Source organism: Mesocricetus auratus, unplaced genomic scaffold (assembly GCF_017639785.1).
Source record: "Mesocricetus auratus isolate SY011 unplaced genomic scaffold, BCM_Maur_2.0 Super-Scaffold_100007, whole genome shotgun sequence".
Classification (NCBI taxonomy): Eukaryota; Metazoa; Chordata; class Mammalia; order Rodentia; family Cricetidae; genus Mesocricetus; species Mesocricetus auratus.
Genome location: NW_024429191.1, coordinates 76,257,190 through 76,284,044, shown reverse-complemented (window position 1 = coordinate 76,284,044; position 26,855 = coordinate 76,257,190). Strand labels below are relative to the sequence as shown.

At 46.0% G+C, this 26,855-nt stretch overlaps 1 protein-coding gene across 2 annotated transcripts in view; it reads left to right on the top strand.

Annotated features, from left to right (window-relative positions):
• Positions 1–26,030, top strand: part of Ikzf3 (IKAROS family zinc finger 3) — an 83,532-nt gene extending 57,502 nt beyond the window's left edge. The window contains exons 5-8 of one of the 2 annotated variants that reach the window (XM_013117634.3): positions 685–852; positions 4,036–4,152; positions 12,893–13,009; positions 23,523–26,030. In XM_013117634.3, the coding sequence (XP_012973088.1) occupies positions 685–852; positions 4,036–4,152; positions 12,893–13,009; positions 23,523–24,226 (1,106 nt within the window). In that variant the 3' untranslated portion in view covers positions 24,227–26,030. Of the gene's footprint in view, positions 1–684; positions 853–4,035; positions 4,153–12,591; positions 12,790–12,892; positions 13,010–23,522 lie in introns of those variants that run through there. The other variant, XM_021230578.2, reaches the window with a different exon arrangement.
• The last annotated feature ends 825 nt before the right edge of the window (positions 26,031–26,855 follow it).

Genomic DNA, 26,855 nt, shown 5'->3' with positions numbered 1-26,855 from the left:
GTTTTAAATACAGCTTCGTACGGTAAACAAGGAGTCCATAGGAAGGCCGATGAGCAAGCCACACTGAGCCCGTAGACCTCATCTGATGCAGGGACTCTAAAATGCTGGTGCCTTGACACCTTACATCTTGCATCTAAGTGTGTCTCAATGGCTCGGTTCAGTCACTCATGAGACTGAAGCAGGAGGACCATCGCGAGTTCCATGCCATCACTGGCTACAAAAGAAAAAAGGGTAAAATCACCAAACAAAACCCAGCACCAGCATTCAGGAGGCAGAGGCAGGAGAATCTCTGAGTCTGGGGCCAACCTGGTCTACACATGAGCTCCAAGCCAGAGATATGTAGTGAGGCCCCGCCTCAAAAGTACCAGAAGGCTTGAGTCTCTGAGGCCTTTCTCAAAGGCGACTGCATTCAGATGCCAAGAAAGAGAAAAACCTCTAGACAGCTCCTGAGGCTGCTTCGTGGCCCTTGGCAGTGACTCAGAGCAAGAAAACTAGAATAGCTGTATTGAGTGGGAGTGTTCATTCTTCAAGGAAGAAGATCCCACAAGTCTCTTCACCTCAAAATGTAGCTCCCAAGTGATCTCTCACTGAGGGCAGAACCACCCAGGAGGTGGGCATCTAGTCTTTGCACATGCTATCCCCTCACTTTGTGATCAGAGCTCTCCCTTTTCATCCTCTCTGAAGGTGAACGCCCATTCCAGTGTAATCAGTGCGGGGCATCTTTTACTCAGAAAGGCAACCTCCTGCGCCACATTAAGCTGCACACAGGGGAAAAACCTTTCAAGTGCCACCTCTGCAACTACGCATGCCAAAGGAGAGATGCGCTCACGGGACACCTGAGGACACATTCTGGTAAGTGAGGGACACAAGCACTGCACGTCTAGTGACTGTGAAAACAAGAAAGAGTTAAGTGTGGCGGCTTCAATCTGTCACGGCCCTCTGAAGGTTTTCATCAACAGAGACCTCTAGGGCTAACCGCACTTCCATTAAGACATTAATTGCTCTCCGTCTGCCTCAGTGGAAACTCTCTCCAGCATCCTTGTGTCTGGAGAACAGCAGACAAATTGCAACGCCTTTGTAGTTTTTGTGAGAAAAATTGTGGCCATCAGTATTTTTATGGTAAACCTTATAAAAAGAACTATTTCCTTAATAAACACACACCTGTTTCCCAGTCTTCCATTCGGAAAAACTACACAAGCAAACTATGTACAGCTTGTAAATTATTAAAAAGTGCGAAGCAGGGGTCTGAAGAGGATGCTAAGTGGTTAGAGCTCAGATTGCTCTTCCAAGGTACCAGGGTTTCACTCTTGGCACCAACAGAATCTGTTGTCTCACAGCCAACTTCAACTCCATCTCCAGGAGGTCCCACGTCTTTGGTCACCACAAAGTCCTGTACTCAACACAACAGATATCACATAATTTAAAACAATAATAACATTTTAAATCAGGCATAAATTATTATTTCAGGTTCCTTTTCATTGATCTGGGATTAATTTCTTATTCTTTTTGTTGCTTGCTTGGTTTTGTTATTGTTTTATTTTTTGAGCTGGGGCCCTTCTTTTTAGTCCTGGCTAAACCAGGCTAGCCTCAAAGTTGTAGCCATCTTCCTGCCTTTACCTTCTGTGTACTATAATTGTAGGCGTGCACCACCTTACCCAGCTTCTGGCTAAATTTCCTAACCCCAACTCTCCCCTTCCTCACCCCGCTTTTTTAAGCTCTAAAAGCAACAACAAGAATTCTTAAAAAGCCACATGCTGCCTCCAACTTTTCAATCCTTATTTTGAACAAGCAAGGTGACACTTGGTTTGTTTTTTTTTTTTAACATTTAGAATTTCCCTCTTAGAAAAATAAGGCGAGTCTTATTTTCAAAACTGGGACCTTGTGTTCTTGATGTTATCTGGCAAAATTTTTAATTTAAAGAGAGAGAGAGGTTTGTTTTTATGTCAGTCCACATTACTGCTTTGACTAAACCCTGATCTCAAAACTGCTCACAGTTCAGAATAAGATTAAACAAGCCGATCTCAGCAAAACCCATGATAGATCACATGTGGCAAGGAGGGCTTTTCCTTTTCTTTCTCTTTAGCTCATTTGTCAATGTAGCAAATTAGGAAAGGGTCTGATGGAAAGAAAGAAGATTTCTCTCCTGTTGCCCTTTTTCAAGCTTAGTACTGATGAGTCTCTTGAGACATATCCCAGAGTACCCAAATTATATGGAAATATAGCATTTTTAGGCATTGCATACCTGTGCTTTATTTTGGTTTGGGATTTCATAAGGATCTTTTGAGGATGCTACTATTCAAAAAGCAAGAGGAATTGGAAGATAAAACATTTCATGATGGAGCCAGATGACTGGCACAGGTTCCTGGTTTAATCACCTTAGCATAACAAGAGGAAAAGGAGAAAAACACATTTGGTCTCTAAAACGCCGACATCTTTTTAGGTTGAGTTTTATCAACAGATATGGGCAAACTTATGAGGAAACTTTTGATTTGTTTTAGAAAATTATTTGAAGTCCTTTTTGCAATTCATTCCTTTTGTTTGTTTGTTTGCTTGTTTTTCTAGGCAGGGTCTCGGGTCTCACTAGGTAGCCCTGGATGTCCTGGAACTAACTATGTAGACCAGGCCGGCCTCAAACTCATAAAAATTCACCTGCCTCTGCCTCCAGGGTGCTGTTATTAAATGCATATACAACTATGCCTGGCTCCTACAATTTGTTCTTTATTGTATTATTACAAATGTTCTTTATTGGGACTGGAGAAATGACTCAGCAGTTAAGAGCACAGACTGCTCTTCCAGAGGACCTGAGTTCGGTCTCCAGTGCCCACATGGCAGCTCACAACTGTCTTCCAGTTCCAGGGGATCTGACACCTTCACACCAATGCACGTAAAATAAAGTTAAATAAATTTTTAAAAAATGTTCTTTGTTAATCAGCCCTGTCTTTGGCCATACTTGTTAAAAGCCACTTGGCAGGCTAGCCCAATTCTAATGCCCACAGACCACAGTTATATAGACATCACAAAATAGGAAGGATAGTTTCCCATTTGATTAATTTTATGTGAATGAGTGTTTTCCCTGTATACATGTGCCAAAGGAGGTCAGAGGAGGGCATCAGATTCCCTGGAAGTAGAGTTAGTATAGACGTTGATGAGCTGCCACATGGGTTCTGGGAACCAAACCCAGATCCTCTTAGAGAGCAAAGAGTGCTCTCACCATGGGACAAGCTCTCCAGCCTAGCAGGCAAGTGACCTAGATTACTGAACCACTGTTCCAGGTCCCAAATAATTTGCTTTGTTTTTGGTTTGAGGTAGTGTCTCTCTATGTACACCAGGCTGGCCTTAAACTCACAAAGAGCCTCCTGTCTGTGCTGGGATTAAAGGTGTGCACAACCACACAACCACACCTGGCCCCAGTTCCCTCTGACATCACACTACCCTCCTTGAAGAATAAAGGACCCTGATCTCTGTGTGTGTGTCTCCCTGTGTCTCTTTGTCTCTCTATCTGTCTCTGTCTGTCTCTCTGTCACTCTCCTTCCCTCCCTCTCTCCCTCCCTCTCTCTCCTCCTCTCTTCCACTGTCTCTCTCTCTCTCTCTCCCTCCCTCCTTCCCTTTATTTTTAACTCTAGATCCCCTGGGACTGGAGTTAGAGCCAGTGTGAGCCATCCCTTGGGTGCTGGGAACCAAAGCTCTCTGAAAGGGCAGCCAGTGCTCTTAACGGCTGAGCCATCTCTCCATCCCTGAGACCTGCTTTTGCTAATCAAAAAGAAACATGATTTAACCAGGAGCCAAACACCAAGTCAAACAGCAGTCACATGCTACAGATCTTTCCATCTGTGCTAGGAGGCCATCCTTTTCAATACTCTGGTGCAATAGTCCCCTGCTAGACTGTAGCCCTGTTTCAGCTTAACAGATTTGACATCAACAGAGACTTTCAAGGCGTTGGTCTGGCCGGGCCAGCAGCCTCATTCCTAGAGACCAGTCTCCTGAGAGCCGGGGTCTCTGTGTGTGGGGTCCCTGAGTGCTCTGTTTTCTTTCTAGTGGAGAAACCCTACAAGTGTGAGTTCTGCGGAAGGAGCTACAAGCAGCGGAGCTCCCTGGAGGAGCACAAGGAACGATGCCGCACGTTTCTTCAGAACCCCGACCTGGGGGATGCCAGTAAGTTCCACAGGGCTCATTCCCCACTTGTCGGTGAGCGTTCGCCCTCCCCGGTAATGGAGACAGATTGTAGACAGAACGAATAGGCAAGGAGAGATAGTGAGTGTTGTGGAGAAAAGTAGAGCAGGAAGTGTAGGCTAAGGGGTGAACCAGGGAAGGCATCAACCAGGTGTTGTCTTGATGGACTGGAAGGCAGGGCAGCCAGCCCCACAGATCACTGGGGATCAGTATGTGCAAAGGTCCTGACGTTCCAACTTGAAGAAATGTAAATATAGCCCTGTGTGCCTGGAACAGAATGAGATATGGGACATGAAGCCAGAGGGGAAAGGGGAAACCAGATCTTATCGGGCCTTGTAGGCCATTGTAAAGACCTTCAAGTGAAACTGAAAATCTTTGAGCACAGACAGATGACATCATCAGACTTCTCATTTGAAAGTCATCACCCTACTTTGTTGCTGAGAGTAGATTGTGCTGAGGACAAGGCCAGATAGATCTTGGGGAATCCAGTTAGGAATCTGTGGCAAGAATTCAAGCCAGAGGAAACTGTGTCTTGGCAGTGATGGGAGTTACAGTGTTGTGGTTCTGTAAACTCGTTTCAAAGGCAGAGTCAACAGGGTTTCCTAACAGTGATGGAATGGCAATAGCGGAGGGTGGAGAAGACTGGGGAGTGGTTAGGATTAATCAGCTAAAACGTGGAAAGATTTTCTTTGCACAGGGCCGATTGATGATGTCCTTGTCCGCACGTGTGACTTACTGTGATGTTTGTACTTGGCTGTGAGGGGTTTCCTATTTTCCCCAGGGATTTGAATTGTTTATTATTATTATTATTATTGTTATCATTATTTTAATTTTAAATAGCTTGCTTCACATGTCAATCCCAGTTCCCTCTCCCTTGCCTCCTCCCGCACCCCCCACCATCCCCCCAGCCTCCCACCCTATTGCCACTTCCTTCCACATAGGGGATATCCAGAGTCTGTCATTTCACTCAGGGCAGGGTCCAGGCCTCCCCTAAGAGTCCAGACTCTGGGTCTTTGCTTGCTTCTGCCTTTTTTCCTGATGGCATCTTGAGTTTTATCAAGGACTTTCGTTCCTCCTTGTTTCTGAAGAGTGCTGCTGTTACCTTAAGAAAAACAACGAAAGCTTGGTGTTTGCCATCTTAAGTGGCTTAGTAGTGAGTTAGTGTTTGCCCATAAAAGAAACAGCTAATTCTACCTTCTCGATTTAGAAGTGGGAAAACAAAGACTTGTCAAAATCCAGTGGCTAACTTAAAACTCACTAGAGCTTCAGTGTGCTGGTTTGGTTTGGTTTGGTTTGGTTTGGTTTGTGTGTGCATGCAGGCACAGGAGTGCACATGTGCACACATATATTTGTCTGGCAATGTTTTTTATTTTTAAAGTACAAGTTAAGGTTAAGTCATATTCTATAGCAGCCAGGCATGATGACACATCCTTCAGTCTCAGCACTGGGAGGCAGAGGAAGGCAGAGTTTGAGGCCAGCCTGGTCTACACAGAGAGTTCCAGGACAGCCAAAACTAGGTAGAGAGATTCTTCCTAAAAAAATGACAACGAAGAATAAATTAATAAATAAAGCTGTACAACCATCTTCATTATCTAATTCCAGAACATTTCACCACTCCCAAGAGAGACCTCCTGCCTGCTTACAGTCATTTTCCTCCCTCCCATGACTGGCAACAACTCACATACTTTTGGTCTTTATTGATTTCCCTATCAGATATTGCACATAAGTGCAACCACATCATGTGAAACGTTTTAAGTCTTCTTCTAACAAACGTAATGATTTTGGCTTCACCTATGCTGAAACATGTATTAGTGCTTAGTTCTTTTTTGTCCATTGTGTGAATTCTCCACATTGTGCTTTTCTAGTCATCAGTTAATAGACAGGGAATTTATTTTCCCTTTGGGAAATAATAAGCTATATTTTTAGTGATCATATATTATCTGGGCAGCAAAAGAAACATAGCAACATATATTGAATGGACACATACACATATGTGTGTGTGTGTGTGTGTGTGTTGATTCTCCTGGAAATAGAAGAAGGAATCAGCAAGTTCTATCCCATATACAATGTTGAAATGATTATTTTTGAAGTAACTTTTACTTCACATCCCCATGCCATTTTAGGAATTCAATTTTAAAAGTTACCAAAAGAAGTATTTAGGCTGTTCAGAGTGATGGGGCAGGAGGTGCTGAGCTGCCGACTCAGCTAATTTGCATCCATAGGGCTGTTTGATGGATGCGTGCAACATATTTTAAGTCTCAGCAAAAAGTCAAGGGTTAACCAAGTCAGCAAGTTCTGATTGATTGTTTTGTCTTTTCTTCTCTTCCTTTTTTTTTTTTTTTGAGATAGGTCCTTGCTATGTACCTCTAGCTAACCTGAGCCTTCAGAGATCCACCAGCCTCTGCTGTGTACACTACCATGCCTGGCTGTGATTTGTTTTTTTGTTTTTTTTTTAAGTATGCCATAGTGGTGGTTTTAGATTACAAAATGGGAAAAGTCACAGTTTAATCAAGTATAAGTATCACATGCCTGTACTATATTTCTGGGTCTGTTGGGTTTTAAATGGTGACTACACATTTCTTTTTGATCTAACAGAAGCCCATCCTTCACTGACACCATTATGGTTTTCATTTCTATTTCCTTCCTGTAACTAGGAGTCCAGTATGGATTCAGGGTTCTCTCCCTGTATTACTGACCAATGCAGTAATTTTCCCTCCTAAGCTTGTACTTCTGATCTCGGCCTCCACCTCTGTCTGTCCTGTGATTACAAGAATGTGCCACCATGCCCAGTTTGATGTGGGACGGGGAACAGAACCCAGGGCTTTCTGCAGACTAGGCATTCAGGTAGCTATACTTATCCCCAGCTCCAGGGTGGTACATTCTAAATCTTTATTCCCCTCGTCACTTCTAAAACGCTATTTCAGGGTTGCTGTGCATGTCACACTCATACAGCAAGCACATGTTTAAACCAAAGTGCAGCTGAGTGTGACAGCAGGAGGCTGGGGCGGGAGGGTTCTCAGTTGGAGGGTGGGGTAGCAAGACCCTGCATCAAATGTAAAAAAGTGAGTTAAGTTGCAGTGTAAAATGACAGCCAAGCCAGGGACAGAGCTGTCTGTCCTGGAAAGCAGGCCTCCCTGGAAGGAGACTGATGAAGAGGCCTCAGAGTAAAGACAAGCCTCCCAAGGAATGCCAATGCACAGTGACAGAACTGTCTTGCTGGTTCTTTCTTTTATTCAGACATTGCTGGTTCGATTCTGTATGTGCCATGACCTGTTTGCAACGATGAGGAAAAGCTAAGCCCCCTACCCCTGAAGAACGCACAGTGCATTGCTTCACTGGTCTAATAATGGAAATACATGAGTCATTGCATGTTCAGCCCAAGTCTCTACAGCAGATGCCATGAGTGAAATAGTCGCAGTATTCCTGCTGCCTAGAGAAGTACAGATGGCCAGAAGAAACAACAGATGACCATGGACTTCATCTCCTTGATCTTTATAATGTTCATGAGGCCACATTTCATACCAATTATACTTAAACTTTTTGTGAATAATCATGAGTTCTAGAGAGAGTAAGGCTTTTTGTTTGCATTGCTGAAGCTCAAACCCAGGGCCTTGACCATTCTAGACAAGCACATATGCTACTGCTGATAATAACATTTCTAAAGTAAGTGACGAAAATAGAGTGTGATGGCACTCACCTCTAAACCCAGCACTTGGAAGGCAGAAACAGGAGGATCTTTGTGAGTTCAAAGCCAACTTGGTCTACAATGTAGTCTCTACGTAGACAGTTCCAGAGCTACATAGCGAGACCTAAGCTTTAAGTGAATAATTGATGTTTATCTGTGAGTCCAGGAGTTATTTTTCTTATTCTTTCTCATTGCTTCAGTTGTGCTAATGAAAGCACAGGGGTTTCAGGAGGAAACTAGATTTTTACCAACGTAGTACACTTTTTCTTCTGAAAGTTAAAAAAAAACACCAAGTGTGTATTCCTAACAGTCTTCATTTTACTTGCTCCACGGGGCAGCAGTTTCATGTAACTTTTTTGTTTGAACCTGCCTCGTCTTTGATAGCAATCTGTTGTTAGACAATCTTGTTGCACAATGACTCCACTTTGTTCCTGTCTCCATTAGCTGCTGACCACACCATAGAAGAGACCGGATGCAATGGCTGCTTTAAGCTCCGTTTAACACTTAGAGCCCGAATGAAGGATTTTGCAAAAACAAAAGCAAAACACAATCATGTAGTCAAAGCTGCAATTACTTTGAGATTAAAAACTGCATCATGGAAGCGGTTAACAGTTAAAAACTGTGCAGGGATTAAAGACACTAGATTATTTTTTATAACTGTGGTTTTCAGTGGCATTTTATTATTTTTTCAATATGTCTCTAAAATCTGTTGCTCATGAAAACTGACACTTAGAACCTACTACATAGTAGACAAATAGCATAAAGGGAGGCTGATCCAGAACTGCAGTCCCGCCCCTGTGCCCATTCAAGCATCAAATGTGCCAATGTCCAGCATCCCAGATTCCCCACCCCCACCCTGGCAACATTGAACTGCCAACACCACCTAGGAACGGATTTCCTGTTGCATCATTTAAACCCATTATCGCGTTCCTTTGCCATCTTGCCAAACTCATTTTCTTCCACTTACATTTCTGAGACTCCATATATCAAGATAACAAGTCTGAGTGAGGAGACAGTTGAGTCCTAAAGCTGGAGGGAAGACCAAAACTCAGAAGGCCTTCCTCCTCTTCTGTCTCTTCAGTATGCTCTCTAGACAACCCCAGCTTGGCTAACTGACAACTGACTTGGTGTTTAAAAGGTGCCCATTCAGTGGTTTTGTTCATCAGCTGTCTGACAATTCAGAGGTAAAAAGACACAAAGTCTAGGAAAGAAAATAAAAGTGTTCCATTAGCCTTTGTCCACTCGGCAGTTGGAAAGCAGTTAAGTCTGTGAAGATGACCTCAGTCCCTGAGGTGTGTTCCCATGGTCGGGAGAGCCTGGATCTGAGAGTCAACGTTTTGAATGACAGATCTGGGGAGGGTGCACTGAACGGGAGGCCTCTTGATTTCTTGCAGAAGGTGTTTCCCCCTAAGCAGAGCTATGGAAGTGGGAAAGCCTTCATTTGTGCCTCTGATTATCTTTCCATCCATGAACACTCCAGAATGTTACTTTCTTAAATGTCAGCCATTCGGTCACTGATTGACATGGTGAGAGTTATCTGGAAATGACTGTTAAGACCAGCTTGGTGGGTAACCAGGAATGAAAAGGGTGATGTTATCTCAGAAGGTTGCCATTTAGTGGCATGCCCTAATTACAGTTATTTAGGTCAATGTGTCCATGCATCAGCATCCTCCCAAACAGAGAGGATGTTGAATACGTGTGCCCACAAAACTGTTGCTGCTGATGGTGACTTTGGTAAAACATAAGCAGTGACTCCTAAGAGATAAGTGGGAAACTGAGGCGTCACACGTAGGGCAGGTCCTATGTCATGAATTGACCATCAGGGGAGGGGCTAAAAGGGACAAACATAGTGGTAAAGTGGGCTCAAAAGTAGAACGTTCTCAAGTGATTTTATCTTCATTTCAACCTAAATCATTTCAGTAACAGGTACAGGGGCGGTGGCTCTAATCCTCTCAGACACTCCTAGAGCACACACATAGCTACCTTTACCCTACTTCTAAGAAAAGGGAAGAACAAAAAACCAGCAATCCCTTGTATTAGAAACTGACTTCAAATCCCAGGCTGTCTTTCATCTCTCTGCTCAAGGGGCTTTGGGGTAAGGCCACATCTGGTGGTGGTTTGTGTGCAGGGAAATAATATGTGTGATCACTTCCTGCTTGGTCATTTTAACCTGCCTCTGGACTGAGCACAATTTGACCCACTTTGGCTCGGTGGCAGTGTCCTGTCACCAAATGCCAAAGTCCAAGGATTTTACTGAGTCTGGAAGCTGCATAGGCCCCTGGTCTTGAACATGGCGTTTTCATTTACATAAATCGTTGTTGACAGCTGGACCAGAAGTGAGGGTGCATTACTTTAGAGCCAAGATTTTTTTTTTGAGACAGGGTTTCTCTGTGTAGCCTTGGCTGTCCTGGAACTCACTCTGTAGACCAGGCTGCCCTTAAACTCACAGAGATCCACCTGCCTCTGCCTCCTGAGTGCTGGGATTAAAGGTGTGGGCCACCACCATCCAGATTCAAGAATTATTTTTGACAAGAGCCAAAGTCAGGCAATGTTGGCATTGTCACAATACTTGTTTTTTCCACTTTGGGAGACAGATTTCCTTATGATTACTTAAACGCACACACACACACACACACACACACACACACACACACACACAAAGCTTTACATTGTATAGCACCTGAAATAGAGCTCTTTTTGATGATGGTAATGAAGTGGAAAACAATTAATACTTGGAATGATCATTTTCTGATCTGACATTGACTCTCTCTGGCCCAGCCTGACTGTCTTGCCCTGAAGATCTTTCTGGACCATTCCTTTCCTGCAAAGGTAGCCAGTGACCTTTTCTCTGGACATGTGTCTGGCAGACCATAGAATGTGTGACAATTCTGTATATTGGAATTCCTTCGTATGGCAGAAACCTCAAACTCTTCAACTACAGGACGGGTGCAGACAGTTACTAACCCTGTGTGTGCACCAGGCCAGGAATTCCTCATTCTATAGCTATCTCTAGTCCCTTAAACGAATTACATTTCCTTCTTCCTTAGACATATTAGAAATGTGTGGGTTTTTACTTTAGACTTTCCGAAGTGCTCAGACAGAGATATGTTCATAGTATCACGATATGTTTACTAGGGCAAAGGTGTGTACACCATGTGTCTGGGGTCAAATGCAGCCAGCAACATGTTTGTATAGAGGGTTTTTACTATTTCTTTCTTTCATTCTATATTTTTTTACTCTGTGTGTGTGTGTGTGTGTGTGTGTATACAGGGTTTTTACTATTTATTGTGTGTATATGTGTGTGTGATATATGAATGTGTCCACGTTTATGTGTGTACAGGTGTGCCTGGAGGCCAGAAATAGACTTTTAATGTCTTCTTCAATCACTGTCCACCTTATTTCTTGAAACAGAGTCCCTCATTGAACCTGGGACTTGCTGATTCAGCTAGATTGCCTCTCGGATGCTGCTGTCCCTGATTCCCCAGTGCTGGGATTACAGGCTTGGGCTCTTTAAGTGGGTCCTAGGGATCCAAATTCAATACTCATGCTTTTCTATAGCAAGTATGTCACTGGCTGAGACATCTCTCTAGTCCAGTTTTTCTATTTTAAAAGAGATGTGGAGCAGAAAGTACTAATATAGAGAGGAACTGTGTGTCCCACAAATTTAAAAATAGTTACTACCAGCATGAGTATAGTAGTTCCAATGTGTAATCCCAGTACTTGAGAGGCTGAAGCAAGATCACGCATTTGAAGCCAGCCTTGGAGCTATGTAACAGAAAGACCCTGCCTCAAATATAGTAATGATTACAAATGATCATACAAAGTATTTGCTCTTTGGTCTTTTACCAAAATTATTTACTTGACTCCAGTATTATGAGGTTTGAGGCCTTATATTTATGTCAGCTATATCAAAGTGAATTATCTCTGTTCCTCTTAAGTGTATTGGCACTATGCCTGTATTCATCTAGTGCACTGAAATACTGAGCTGCTCTCCTTCCCCAGTTTCACATGGTAGCCTAGGATGGCCTGGGCTACACAGTGAGTCTCAAACTCATGGCGATCCTCTTGCCTCAGTTTCCTAATATTGGGATAACAGGCATACACCACCTCATCCTGTTGTAGCTGCCTTTAAAATCATCTGGGGAGCTTTGGAAGTACTGTCGTCCCGGCCCCCTGCAGAGTGAAAGGGGACCTACCTATAGGTATTTCCTACGTGTGCACCAGGCAACTAGGCTCTACTAATTTACAGCCAGGTCCAAGAAGTCGAGTCCGTGCCACTCAGATGTGTATCCGTGGGTTGATAACCAATCCGCATTCTCACGCAGCTCCCTTTCTCATTTTTCATTAGAAGCCTAATAGAAATGCAGTACACAGCTGGCTCTCTAATTGTAAGACAGCAGTGTGGCTCAGGGACACTTTGATGGAAACAACTTTGAGATGTGGAGAACATATGAAGCAACACACCGAACCCAGAGAAACGGAATTTGAAAGATAAGAACCGAGAGAAACGTAGTGAAGAAAAAAATGACTCAGTATTTCAATACCCAAATCACTGAGTAGATTTCTTGCTATCTGGGTGAATGTATCTATTTTCAAAAGTGCTATTAACATAAACAGAGCAGCAAATCTGGGGCACCGTGCCTCTTTTTTTTTCAAAGCTGTTAAGAATTATATTAGTATGCAGGTGTCACATGCAGTTACTCAGAATCAGAACGAAGGCTGCTGAGGTTAAAGGCCTCCATCTATCTGTCTTTTTGCAACCAACCACGTCCAAGCTGTTTCTTCAACACTTCCTCTTGCTAATGAACATACTAGCTGGGGATGGGTCGGGCTTTCCCATCTCAGCATAAGACTGCAAGATTTGAATGTGCCCCAGAATCGGTCTCACTGACCACAGCAGGTACCCAGGGCAGGAAACCGAGCAGGAGCAACAGGTAATGACAACCCTGTGCCTCAGCCCCTGGGTGCTTCTCCAGCTGATTTCCCTTGCCCATTCTCCCCATTTACCAATGTGTTCTCCCTCTTCTTCCAAACCAGCAAGTGTGGAGGCAAGACACATCAAAGCGGACATGGGAAGTGAAAGAGCGCTCATTCTGGACAGATTAGCAAGCAATGTGGCAAAACGAAAAAGCTCAATGCCTCAGAAATTCATTGGTAAGAATGCGCGGCCCTTTCTTGCTGCTGCTAGCAGATAACTTGACTGAGATAACATGTAGATGTTCGTTGCACATGCCTCTCCTAGTGCAGTGTGTTAAAACAAGGTTTCCATTGTGCTCTTAGTCTGTGGTTGGTTGATTTCGATGGCTCTAGCATATAGTATTAAAAATATTAACTGAGGAGCCTTAGCTACAAAACAGGGGAGCATTTGGTACAGTTTCTTAAGTGGAGCTGGTGTTAAGGATGCTGTTCCTTCCTCTTCGCTCTGAATAGCATCTGTTGCATAGATTTATGCAACTTACACCAGTAAAATGTTCAAGATAGCATCTTGGTAAAATTTTGCAATGATATGTTACAAGTTGGTTCTGTTAGCATGCTTTAACTTTTTTTAATGTTTTAAAACATATTGCCATATTTTCTTGAATTTGATTGAGAGCTCACTTTAACAGAAAGTGGCTGGAGAAAAACGTGGATTTAAATAACCCAATTTGACTTGATCACTTGTCTTGCTGAAGTTAGTTTTTATGTCGTTGGTTTTCACATTGTCAAAAGCTACTGCAGAACGAGATGACTAAGAGACAATATGTCCATTAAAGTGTTGGGGACTTACAAATGGCGGGGCTATTTCGTGATTTGCCCAGATGTTTACACCCTTGTGACCATGGTATCTGAAATAGATATGTAGTTGTAAGCAGCTTAGCTGAATGTGTCAGTTTTATTATAAATTGAAAGTTGGTGGTATTGAACAAAAATAGTAATCACGTGAGTAAAAACCTTCCTCAGCACCAGTATTTTTAAATTTGTCGATATCTTTTTGTAAAGCTGCTTGCTGCTTCTGAATTCTTACTTTAGTCTTCTTGTATTTATTTTTTGCAGTAACTTTTATACATACCAATTACCTGTCTACTTTTAACTCTAAGTTTACTCTGGTATAGGTAACAATTTATAAGTAGACATTCATTTGAACTACATATTGAAAGAACCCATAGATTTTGAAATTACTGAAATTGGTATTTCTGCTTATTTATTTTACTGTTATTAGCTGGACATCTTTTGTGTTCTTTTAGTCACTTCAAGAATAAAATGTAGCACAGATATTTAATCCTAGCACTCACAAGGCAGAGACAAGTAGATGTGTTTGAGACCACCCTAGTCTACATAGTGAGTTCCAGGCCAGCCAGGGCTACACAGAGAGACTCTGTCTCCAGAAGAAAAGATGACAGATGAATGAGTTGTGATCCAAGGGTATGGTGGATTTTTCCTACATCCCCAGAACTTGGAAGGTAGAGGCGGAGAACCAGGAGTTTAAGGCTATCCTCACCACATAGTGAGTTTGGGGACAGCCTGGGCTAGATGAGAGACCCTATCTTTAAAAAGAGATCTGTCAGTCAGTCAATGAACCCACCAATAAATCATGTCAGACTGAAGCTGGTGTGTTTCGGGTTAGGGGGTTTTTCCTCTCCTAATTGTTTTACCTCCCCTTGGCGACATGTCAAGGGGGCATGTGGTGACTTCCACAGGAAGACTAAACATAGCAGGTCAGTAAGGATGCCGGAGCATCGTGTATCTTTGGATCTTACTTGTGTGACTAGACACTGGGAATGCAAAAGAAGGCCCGGGTCATCAGTCTCCACAAGGGAATCTTAACTGGGGGACTGTTTGGCCTCTAGAAATGGCTGAAGCTGATGTGGGAGGGGCATGGGAAGAGAGGGGCGAGGAAATCCAAGTCATGAGTCTTACTTTCAGTCCAGTTTTAGTCAGTGCTCTTGGACTGAAGAGAACTAAAATTTGAGAGAGGGTACCTAGTCCTCACTGGATTAACCCAATGACTGAGGCAAAGCCCTACTTACTGTGGTAGGTTTTTGTTTGTTTGTTTTCATGTTTCCTATGTCCAAATCCAACTTGGCTCTGCTGTTACCTCAGAGAGCCATCCGGTGATTTCTGACTGTAGGTTTTCAGACCATCTTTGGACACTCTACAGATGTGGACCTTGGAAGGCCCAGCTTCTCTCTTTTCTGAACCATTGCATCTTCTGGGCTCGGGAACTTGGCAGAGTTAGCTCTCTTTGTTTATTAGCGAAGCCTGTTCTTTGACAAATTCGTATTCATCTACGTACCTGGTTACTCTCCTCTCTGCTCTGTCTTATGGACACCCTCACCCCTGCCAGTTGTCCCCCTCTTACAGACCTCTTGCCCATATTCAACAGTTTGGTTTCATTTAGTGTCCCAGGAGTTAGCCTAGGGCTGTCTGCCTGATCCTAAACTTGGAACTAACTGTAGAGCCCAGTGGATTCACCAGGGTGTATCAGCTGGGCAGAGTGGCTCTTGGTCTTGGTTTTACCTGAAGTAACAGCTTCAGGGCCCAGAATAATTGAGGGCTTCTTTTTTCCCATTTTTTTAAATGTGGTAATATAACACGATTAAGAAAACACCTTTGTTTCTCAGCCATCTAGATAAATCTCAGAATGCTTTCTGGTCCTCTGTTTACTCACCTATGAGTGAGAAAACTAAATAGATTATGAAATGGCCAGAAGGTCCCTCCCATCTATGGGAGATGGATTAGAAATGTCAGGCAGAAACAGCTTGTGTTTAAAACGACCTGACTGTGGAACTCTGACAGCCTCTTCTCAAGACTCTAAAGATAGAGTATTTGTGCCATACACCAGTGCCAAGTTTTGAGATGGGTTTTTTTGTTTGCTTGTTTTTGTTTGTTTGGAGGATGACTCCCAGAGCCCTCAACGATGCAAGGTAAAAGCCCTAGTAGTAGCCAGGCATTGATGGTGCATGCCTTTAATCCCAGCACTCGGGAGGCAGAGGCAGGCGGATCTCTGTGAGTTCAAGGCCGGGCTGGACCGACAGCCTCCAAAACAATACAGAGAAACCCTGTCCTGTAAAACCAAAAAGAAAAAAGAAAAAAAGAAAAAGAAAAAGAAAAAAAAAGAGTTCTGGGCAGGGCAGGATAGAGCCAGATAGTGGGATCCTGTCTCAGAGAGGGGGTGGGGTTACACAAGTATGAGGATCCATTCATTGTCCACCCCCCTCAGAACCCACATGAAAGCTTGTGTAATACCATCAAGAAACAGGCAGGCCTCTCTAGCCAAACTGGAAGCTCTAGGTTTAGTGAAAGACTGTCTCAAAAAGATAAGAGGGAAAATGATTGAGGAAGACACCCAAGGTAGACCTCTGGCCTCCACTTGCACACACACACACACACACACACACACACACTCACCAGGATATGCACATACACACACCAAAAGAGAAAGAAAAATCATTTAAAAGGGAAACTCCTTGGATCAATTACCTGAGCCAACCATTGTGCTGGAAAGCCCTGGGGTCTCGGGAAGGAAAACAGAGCATCCCCTGTGGCATGGTGTCATACGGGATGCAACATCAGGGGCCCAGACTGGTGTCCCCTCCCTCTCTTTTTCTCTCTCCTCCCTTTCCTCTCCAAGGCACCATTTTCTGCAAGGCTTCTGCCGCCAGGGAAGTGGCACTGTGTGGGCTGTGACGAATGAGTCACTCCCTTTAATCCTTGTTAAGACTGAACACACAGCTCTCACATCAGCCCTGGCTGCCCTGGCCTCTTGAACCGTAAGGGCAAAGGTCAAATAGAACCCTCAGGTTAGCTGACCCCTTCCCTGGCAGGGGCAGTGTGCCTCATCTACATCAAGATGATTTTTTTCCAAACGACAAGACAGGCTTGTTTCTAGCATCCTAACCTGAATCTTGTCCTGTTACAAAGGACCATACTTGGCCATACTTTGGGTCAGGCTAGCCTCAAATAGTTGACCCAAAATAGAGGGCAGATTTCTCCCCCACAAGGAGGAAAAACATAACTTGTTTCTGAGTTTTCCTTTTTCCTGGTTTTCATTTTCCCCCCTTGGGAGTGGGACTCACCACATCTCCTTTTGAAAAAAAAAGTATGTGTTACTTTATTAACGAAAGTTCCCGTGTTAAGAAGAACATGAAAAAAAAAGATTTTTGTCACTGGTGGTAAACATGTGAGTGAGGTTTTGACACTTCTGCAGGCACCATCAGCTTTCTCTGCGAAGTGGCAGAATGAAAACTCACCTACTTTGGCTAACGGAGCAGCAGGAAGCAGCTTTAACACCCGTTAAAGAGTAGCAAGTGTCTTTTCTCCCACCCCTTGCCAAAGTCTTGGTGTCCCTGCTTCTGCATTCATTATGGTGTCAACACATTTTTAAGGATGTTGGGGACCTCCAGAGAAGCCCTTTGAGTCAGGAAGGAAAGAAAACCAAAGCACTGGGGGGCACAGCCAGACAGAGCAGGGCCAGGCCCAGGTCTGTGAGGTGCGACAGTCTGGGTGGCCGTCCTTCCCCAGGAAGTCACTAGAGCAGCCCCGTGCACCTGTGCTGTGGGAGCTTCAGGCAGCCAGAAGTCTGGTCCCTGAGAGCTGGTGGCAGGGAAGCCCCGAAGGCGGTTGTTCTAGAATGTCCAGAATATGTCTCCTTGAGAAAAGAAATGTCTTGGCCTATAGCTCTTTAAGGACAGATGACATCCAAGCAGCATTATCTTATATCAGAATGTCACAGATGACAGAGACCTCTGTAACATACAGTGTAGTCTCCAGCTCCGCCCCTCCCTGTTAACCCAGAGAGTTTACTCTCTACCCCCACTCCTGAAGGGAACATTAGTGAATGCTAGTGATCCCAGGTTCCCTCAGGTTGGGATCTGAATCCCCACTTTCCTCGCTTATCCACCTGCCCTTCCCTTCCCTTCCCTTCCCTCTTTCCCTCTGTTCCTCCCTTTCCCTCCTTCTTCCCATGCTTGCAGTAAAGGGAGGGAAAACAACAGGAGGCAGCAAGAGACATACTTAAGTGACCTGAGAAGCTTCAAGACTCAAAGAAAACCTGTGTTTTTCTATTACCCAGCATTGACTGCAGTGTTGGGTTTGCACTGTTTTCCTGGAGCTCAAGTAATTTTTGCCATCCTCTTTAGGTGATAAAACCCCTTTAAAGTCCTCCCAGTGCAGTGGCATCCAAGGGGCTTGCCCCGCCTACTGCAGCAGCACAGTCCACTCACTCTGCCTCCTCGAGCCCCGCCCTCTTCATGCGTCTCTGGACTTTCCCACTCCTGCACAGCCCTTTCCAGGCTCTGGGTCTGGATGCCCTCCCTCCCACATCCTTGTCCCTGGTTCCCTGTGCCCATTCCCACTCTGCGCTTCAAACCTGTGCAGTATTGTACCTCTCACTGTGGTAGTGACTGCCTCCACCACCACCTCTGATTCCGGGGACACCTGAATGATAGATGCATGTGTATGTGCATGCTGTCTGTAGCCCGTCTTTCAAGTGCCCTACAGTTTTCTCTCCCCTCTCTCTTTTCTAGTTATCCTTGGCTCCTCCCTGTGGAGGATGCTGCTTCGTAGTGGAGTGATGCAAATGTGGCATCTTGTCTGTGGGGCTGCAGTGATGCTTGTGTTTCCCAGCGCATAAGTAACTACAAAAGGCCATGACTCTATGAGTGCTGCGCGTGCCAGGCTCTCTGTGGGCCATCACCACTCTGCATCGCGGATGCTTCCCACACGTGTAAGCTGACGGCTGTGAGAAGAAAGTGCCACAGTTGCTACCCCTAAACGCCCTCTGCCATGGCTATGAGAACTGTCCCAGCAGAGTATTTCACTGCCTGTGGAGGGCTGAGCCACCATGGGCAAGGAAACCTCTGGCATGTGCTGAGGCGTGTGACTCTTGGATTGTACCCTGGTTCTCCATTCACCATGGACAACCTTGCAAGAGTGAAGCCCCCACTTGACCTCCCAGCTCCTCATCTGTGAGATGACAGCCAACCTTAAAAGCTATCAACCTCGAGGGACTGACAAAGCGGGCCGTGAACTAAGTCTCTAACACAACACCCAGTACCACAGGGCCTCAATTAAAGTCGTTTTATCATTAGCATCTTTTTTTTTCGAGACAGGGTTTCTCTGTATTGTTTTGGAGGCTATCCTGGAACTAGCTCTTGTAAACCAGGCTGGCCTCGAACTCACAGAGATCCTCCTGCCTCTGCCTCCCAAGTGCTGGGATTAAAGGCGTGTGCCAACAACTCCTGGTTTATCATTAGCATCTTATGTATAAGGCTCTGTGTGAAATGTAAGGACCAGAAGTGACTGCATTCTACAGTGGATCTTGACCCTAGACCCTGAGGGCAGTTTTAAGTTTGCATGCCCAGTCTATAACTCTAGGCTTCCAAGCTGACAGTCAAAACCAATGCAGGCGGGCAGATGTTCGTTGAGAATTACTGACATGCAGATTGAACACCTTTAAGAAGGTTCCTAAACAAGGAGTGGCCCAACCAGGCAAGCTGAGCTTCTGCATTTAGGACTCATTGTTGCCGTTTGTGTTTTCATCAGAAGAAAACCTCTGCTCTGCCTGAATCTGGTATCATGAATCATCCAGAGGTGTGGTTCGAGTTGACTAGATCTGGACCCGAGGCTCTGAGCCGCCTTGGAAGCAGTTATACTCTTGTGGTTTGACTAACCTTTTTTATGAGTGTGTTACTAAAGAAACGTGAGGTATTGGCTTTTCAATTAATGTAGCCTACCCCTTCGGAGTTTCATACACATTGAGTCATCGGATCTGCAGGTGACTGATAATCATCTGCAGCCATCAGGTTACGGTAACTGGGAGATGAGGGGATCTGATCAGGGTGAGCCCGCGTGCATGAAGATCTGAGGCGCTCTGCTCTCCACCTTGAACAATGGTCTGCGCTAACCACACAACCCAGGCACCTGTTTCCATTCTTCCAGGGACCTTTTTTCCCCTCCTGCCTTGCCTCTTTCCGCTTGCGGCATCCCAGCTGGTGCTGAGAGGTGCTGTGGGTGACACGGATTGTGAATTCACAAGCTTGGTAAGGAGAGCCCAAAGCACACTCCTGGGAGAAAGAGGTGGCGACGGGCCTGCCCAGCCATGGAAGCTTCCCAGAGCCCCTCCCGTCACATGAAAAGAGAGTGGACACGTCCTGTTATTTAGGAAGTTTGGCAGGGCCAGCCACACTGAGAAACCAGATTTCACCAATCACGAATCGTTTCCAGGGGAACGAGTGTGTGTGAACTCAGTGTTGTCTGTTCTTTGTGTCATTGCTGCGGCCAGCCATCATCAAGGGAGCTGGAAATGGTTACTTTGGCAAGCACATCCATTTCTGTTGCTTCCTAGTGAACTGCCAAGTTAGGGCATTTTTCTTCTCCTTGACTTCTTTTTTCTCTCAGGTATAAGTTTAGAAAGTAACATGTCCAGAAGATAATGGGGAGGCCAGGCAAACGTGTCTGGTGGACTGGATCTCCTAGCTGGCCTCTGCCTCAAGCCTTGTTCTGGTACATCTTACACGTTGCTGTTCCGTTCACCACAGCCTCCTTTCCTTAAAGGCATCTGGCACTTGCTGTGTGGTATTCAGAGTGTCTGTCATTTGGCCCTACTGTGTGTTTTCAAGGGTTGTCTGTTTGATCATGATACTCAGATTGAGCTATATCCCCAGACCTGTTTTGAGAAAAGATTCACCAGTCACCCAGGCTGATCTTGAACTCCCTCTGTAGCCAAGACAGGTCTTCAACCTGATCCTCTTCCCTCAGCCTCGGGGATAGCTGGGATCATAGGCCTAGCTCTTTCTTTTTGCCCCCCCCCAGATCTTTCTTTCCTGAGATATGGGATACAACCTGCCTGGAAGCACACAGAACATTTATAGGCTTTGATACCTGTGCAAAGAATACTAGGGCCAGTAAGATGGCTCAGCAGATGAGGGGATTGGTGTCAAGCTTGGCAGCCCGAGTTCTTAATTGAGGTCCTACATGGTAGACGGAGAGAAGTGACACCTACAAGTTGTCCTTTGACCTCAACGAGCTTGCTGTGGCACGTGTATGTACCCCCTTATACACAAAACAAACAATGTTAGGAAGGAAGGAGGAGGAAGGATGGATGGAAGGAAGGAGGAAGAGGAAGGGAGGGAGGGGAAGGGAGTGATGGGGGAGGGAGGGAGTGATAGGGGAGGGAGGGAGTGATGGGGGAGGGAGGGAGGGAGTGATGGGGGAGGGAAGGAGGGAGGGAGGGAAGAGATGCTGGCATTTGCCAGGTATTATGCTGGTGCTGTCCTCAGTGATTCACCGGTGGCCCTGTGAGGAGGGACTGTTCATTTCACACAAGGGCACCCTGCTAGTAGCCAATGGAACCAGAATTAAACCAGTCTGAACCAGTCCATGTGACTATAGCATGTCTCTGCACGGAAGCTACCCCAGTGTGTGGACATTGCAGTGTGAGGCTATGTGACGTTTGGGAAACCCTTTATACAGCTGTCTTCCTGCCCATGTCCTTCCAGCCTTCGTCTTCTCTTCTCCCTCAGACATAACAATCCAGATCCTGCCAGTTCACCAAGACCCTCCTCCAGAGTTAGATTTTTCCAAGAATTCAATTCTTCCCCAGAGTACTTCTGAAATTTTTGTGTCCCCTTAATGTTGAAATATACAGTTGATACCAAAAGGCCTCGTTTTGCCTATATGAGATCTTATAAAACCCCCCTTTTAAATTTTTGTTTTTATATCCCAACTGCAGTTTTCCCTCCTTCCTCTCCTCCTAGTCCATCTCTTCCACCCCTCCCAATGCCCTCCCACCCATCCTCCTGTTTCTCCTCAAAAGGGCAGGCCTCCCATGGATGTCAATTGCAGTGAGACTAGGCCTCCCCTCCTATTAAGGCTAGATGAGGCAGAAGGAAAGGGTTCCAAAAGCAAGTAACAGTGCCTCCCTGACCCCCCTTTTTTAAAAACAGAATATGAGATCCTCCCCTCATTGAAACCTCAAATGGGGCATTTAGAATAAAATCACATGCCTCCGTAGATGAACAGTAAGTACTTCCAGAAAATCCACACCATAGTTTAGCTCCAGATTTTTTGCCTAAACATCTTGTTCCCATCCTGCCAGGGCAGAGACTGTTCAAGAACGGACACTGAGTTCCAGATCCCTGTTTTCTTAGGGTGCCCTTTCCTTTCTTTCCTTTCTGGACCCTTCTCTGTGAGATGCTGACAAACTTGGAACCCTGAACGCCTAGGGAATGTTCCCAAAGAGAAGGACAGGGCACAACAAACCTCTCCAGGATCCAAAGTCAACACAGTGACCTAGGAGCCACATGCAAGCCCTGTCCCATCTCCCACACTCTCTCCTCTCTCCCCTAGCCACAGCGCCACAGTGCGTGGGGGCCACCACCCACCACCGCTCCCTGCCTGCTCTAGGCCCAGAGAGCCCCTTCTCTTTCCTAACACACTGCCCTCGGTGTGCTGCTGCTGCTGCTGCTGTTTCCAGGGGTTTCTCAGCAGTTTGACATGAGAGTGGAGAGGGTGACCACAAGAAAATCTCTTCAGTTAGGTGTGCAATGGGTCCTAAGAATCCAGATGTAACAAGGATACATCTGTCAATCAAAGATCAGTACCAAGTGGCAGGCATGGTGGTTTAACCCCCATCTTCTCATCTTAGCACTTGGGAGGCTGAGGCAGGGGTAACGGGTTAAAGGGCAGACTGGGCTACTTAGAGAAACCCTGCCTTACAGTTGCAAACAAGCTTGCATTCGCCTCCCACTTTAAGAGATGGGTAGAGGTTATTAAAAAGTCTTTCCTAGGACTGGGGTGTCAATCGATTAGTAGAGTGTGTGCCTAGAATGTACCAAGTCCAGGGTTCTATCCTCAGGACCGGGCCTGGTGGTCTGCCTGTACTCTCAGCATTTGAGAAGTGGAGGCATGAAGAGGGTTAAGGTCATCTTCAACTATATATTGAGTTCAAGGCTAGCCTGGGATACGTGAACCCTGCCTAGCTTTTCTTCTTAAAGGGAAATAAAATAAATTAGGAGAGAGCCAAGCTGCAAGCCGCTATGGCTAATCACTGAGACCCCTACTATTTGCAGTACCTAACATTACAGGCTGAATAAGTTTGGGTTTTAGAGTCAGGGTTTCTCTATGTAACAGCCCTGGCTGTCCTGAAACTCTGTAGACCAGACTGGCCTCGAACTCACAGAGATCTGCCTGCCTCTGCCTCCCAAGTGCTGTGACTTAAGGCATGCGCCACCACGAATTAACAGTTTGGAAAGTGGCAACGCTTTAAAAGTGCACACCGTGGGAAGGTGGAGGTCCCCGGTCCCTGCTCAGTGGCAGGTCACCCATCCCAGCTTATCCTGATGTCTTTGCTTCCTGTGGCCCTCCCACTTTCTCCAATGGACACACCTCACTGGAGAGAAGCCACCTCCAGTGGCTTCACCTAATGACATCTCTCTGCCCCTCTCTTTTATCCACTGGCTTAATGTAGACAATTCACACACACGTGGCTGGTGGATAGCACCTCCTGACGCTATCTCCCTGTGGAATGAAGTGTCGCCCCCTCCCCCCACGCCCCGCCATGGCTGTATACCAGTGAGCAGCAGCCACAGCTTACCCTCCCTCATTCCTGGAGGACTCTGGAAAAGAACTGTCCCCGTTGTCTGCTCCCTGCTATTTCTTCGGTAACCCTGCCTCTCACTCATTCCAGGTGAGAAGCGTCACTGCTTTGATGTCAACTACAACCCCAGCTACATGTACGAGAAGGAGAGTGAGATAATGCAGACCCGAATGATGGACCAAGCCATCAACAACGCCATCAGCTATCTTGGGGCTGAAGCCCTTCGCCCCTTAGTCCAGACTCCACCTGCTCCCACCTCTGAGATGGTGCCAGTCATCAGCAGCATGTACCCTATAGCCCTCACACGGGCTGACATGCCCAACGGGGCCCCGCAAGAGCTGGAGAAAAAAAGAATCCTCTTACCCGAGAAGAACTTGCCTTCTGAACGAGGTCTGTCCCCCAATAATAGTGCCCACGACTCTACAGACACTGACAGCAATCATGAGGATCGCCAGAGTCATGTCTACCAGCAAAGCCACATGGCCCTACCCCAGGCCCGCAATGGGATGCCGCTTCTGAAGGAGGTCCCTCGCACCTTTGAACTCCTGAAGCCCCCTCCCATCTGCCTGAGAGACTCCATCAAAGTGATCAACAAAGAAGGGGAAGTGATGGATGTATTTCGGTGTGACCACTGCCATGTCCTCTTCCTGGATTATGTGATGTTTACCATTCACATGGGGTGCCACGGCTTCCGTGACCCTTTCGAGTGTAACATGTGTGGATATCGAAGCCATGATCGCTACGAATTCTCCTCTCACATCGCCAGAGGAGAACACAGAGCCATGTTGAAGTGAGCATCAGTCTCCGAGCTCACAATCTGATGATAGCCTTACCCAGTAGACGGAACTCAAACCCACAGTCCTGCCCAGTTATGTTAGCACTCGGTCGTATTCACTCAAGCAGTCAGGGAAACACTGTCTTTGACCAGAAACTGTTTGCAGAGCCATCATGTTACTTTGTGAAGCCTCCCTTTCCCATCAGTTGAATTTGATGGGATTTAAAAGCCAAAGAATGGTCTGGTTCATTATCTTTTGTAGCAATAGACAGCCATCCGCTGCAGCTTGCTGCCAACTGGAACAGTCCTCGGTGGGCTGCAGGAGACATTCGCTGGGACACAGCCGCCATACGTGGAAAAGTCTTTTGACGCCGTGCCCAGATCCACACAGTGGAAGCGCTGAGCAGCTGCCCCTGCCTTAGGCCCTAGCCTGAGGCAGAAGGGTTAGGACCTAATCTCCTCTCCTTTCCCAGTCTGACATAACAGTAAGGAAGACAGCCATAGAGTAGGTGCCTGCTGCCAGTAATGGAAGAGCCTATTATCAGAGCTTCAGTTCACATCCTAGCACACAAAACAAAGCGGAAGCCATCCGAGGACCCACCCACTTCACCTGCCCACCACCAGGGAAAACCGGAGGTGATCTGGCCTTAGCCAGCTGTCTGCAAGAAAATGCTACACCAGAGGAACCGATGCTTTTAAATACTGAGTGTTGCTGACACCCAAGTGTCATCCACTGAGGGGCAGTGGTATTTGTTTCCCCTGATTGAGATTGGCAGAGCATGCTGGGGACACAGCTTGGTGGTACAGTGTTGGCCAAGTTCAACCCCCCAGCACTGGGGGACAAATGGGAAAGAAAGAAAAGGGAGAAAAAGAAAGATTGGCAGAGCAGAGTGTGTAGGGACACATGGGTTGGCAGTTCTTGTCACCTTCGTGGAGTACTGGTTGAAAACCCAAAGAACATTTGAAAGTGATTTTACATGTGCACATACACAGAGGACCCAGAATTCACCGTTTAGCATCCCTCAGGAGTGAGATCAGGGATGGGAACCACAGATGTTCTGACCAGGGTGCTGTCTTAAATTAGAACTGCCGCATTCCACTGAGAGTCTTGGAAGTCTGTCTTGTTCTGTAGATGGACCAGTCAGCATTGTCACTACACACACAGACACCAAGACATCAAGAAGACCTGGAGTAGAAGCCACAAAACGAGTGTGCCAAGCTTATATCTGCTACTAATTAGTGTGTGGTGTGCTTTTGTACAAATCATTTAACTCTAAAAGCTAAATTTCCTTTACCGTAAAGTAAGAGTTGGATTTAGACCTTCTTGATGGTCCCTCCTGGCTTTGATACACAGTATTCAGTAACCACAGGTTATTTTTAAACCTCCTGACGTGTGGGCATCACACAGAAAGGACCACAACGAAAATGTGTTTCATATCTCTTTGGTGTGAAAATGTTAGTGCGTTAAGTTTTTCCTTCAGCCACTGAGTCATGAACGTGAGGAGTCCCTGAGGAGGGACAAAGAACAGGCAGGTGATTTGGTCTTGCCAAAGCGTGCACACAAATTAGTATCTACAGCTGCTTGCTGGGGACCTTTTCTTTCTTTCCTTTTTAAGAACTTGTGTTAGGGAAAATAAGTTCTGCTTACAGGGAAAGCTCCATGGAGCCTATTTACAAATTAAGAGCTAGCTTTTTGAACATCTCTGCCACAGCCAAGAATCCCGTGTTCCTGGTAGATTAGCATTTTCCTTCTAAAGGGCTTATGGATCCGGCTCTCACTCAACTCGTTTATGCAATGCCAGTAATTAAAGCATTCCACCTCAGACACACAAATGGCTTAGCCTGCTTTGTAGCATGGTGTCTGTCTCAGGGAAAGTGGGGGCAGGGGCATGAAATTCCATGGCAACAGTTCTGTATGCCTGAGGCTTCTGCTAAAGGGCTGGGTGTCTTCACTGTATCTCAGCAGAGCTGGATCTGAGCTGTGCCGAGTTGTTTGTGCCCATAGTGGAAAGAGGACCTGCCTATTCTACGCTTGAGATTGTTCACATCCTGTTGACTTGGTGGGGGTGGGGGCACAATGGGAGGGAGGGAGGGAGTTGGAAAGTAGGGACTAGAAGGAAAAGATGTAGAGATGAGCATTTCCACCAGAGTGCTGTTGAAGTCCGCCACACACACACAGACACACACACAGAGTCATCTCAAGATGGTGAACCTCCACAGAGCAGACCCAGTCCTGTGGGCGTGGACTTGCTGGATAACTTCCATCTCCTGAGGCTACTTTCTGAGTGACTTTCACACTTCACAGAGTCTGGCTGAGCCTCAGCAGGGGTCCTTGACTCCAGGGTCCTACTAGAGTTCAAATACCTTGAGTGCAGACTTTGAGCCTGATGGGGTGCTGTGGTTAGTGCAGTGGTTAGCACCATCAGTGCATGCGTTCCTTCTGCTACCTAAGGGCCCCCCCTTGATGGAGGTGGGGGCTGAAGTGAGAAGGGGTAGGGATTTGCATCCTCCAAGGACTGTAAAGTCCTGGGGTAGCTTCAGCTGTCTCACACAGCCCCTCCCCCCTCCCCCGCCATGAGCCCTGTGGGTCTTTCCTTCCTTTCCCACCAGCCCTCTTAGAAACAAACTCCAACCACACACCCAAGGGG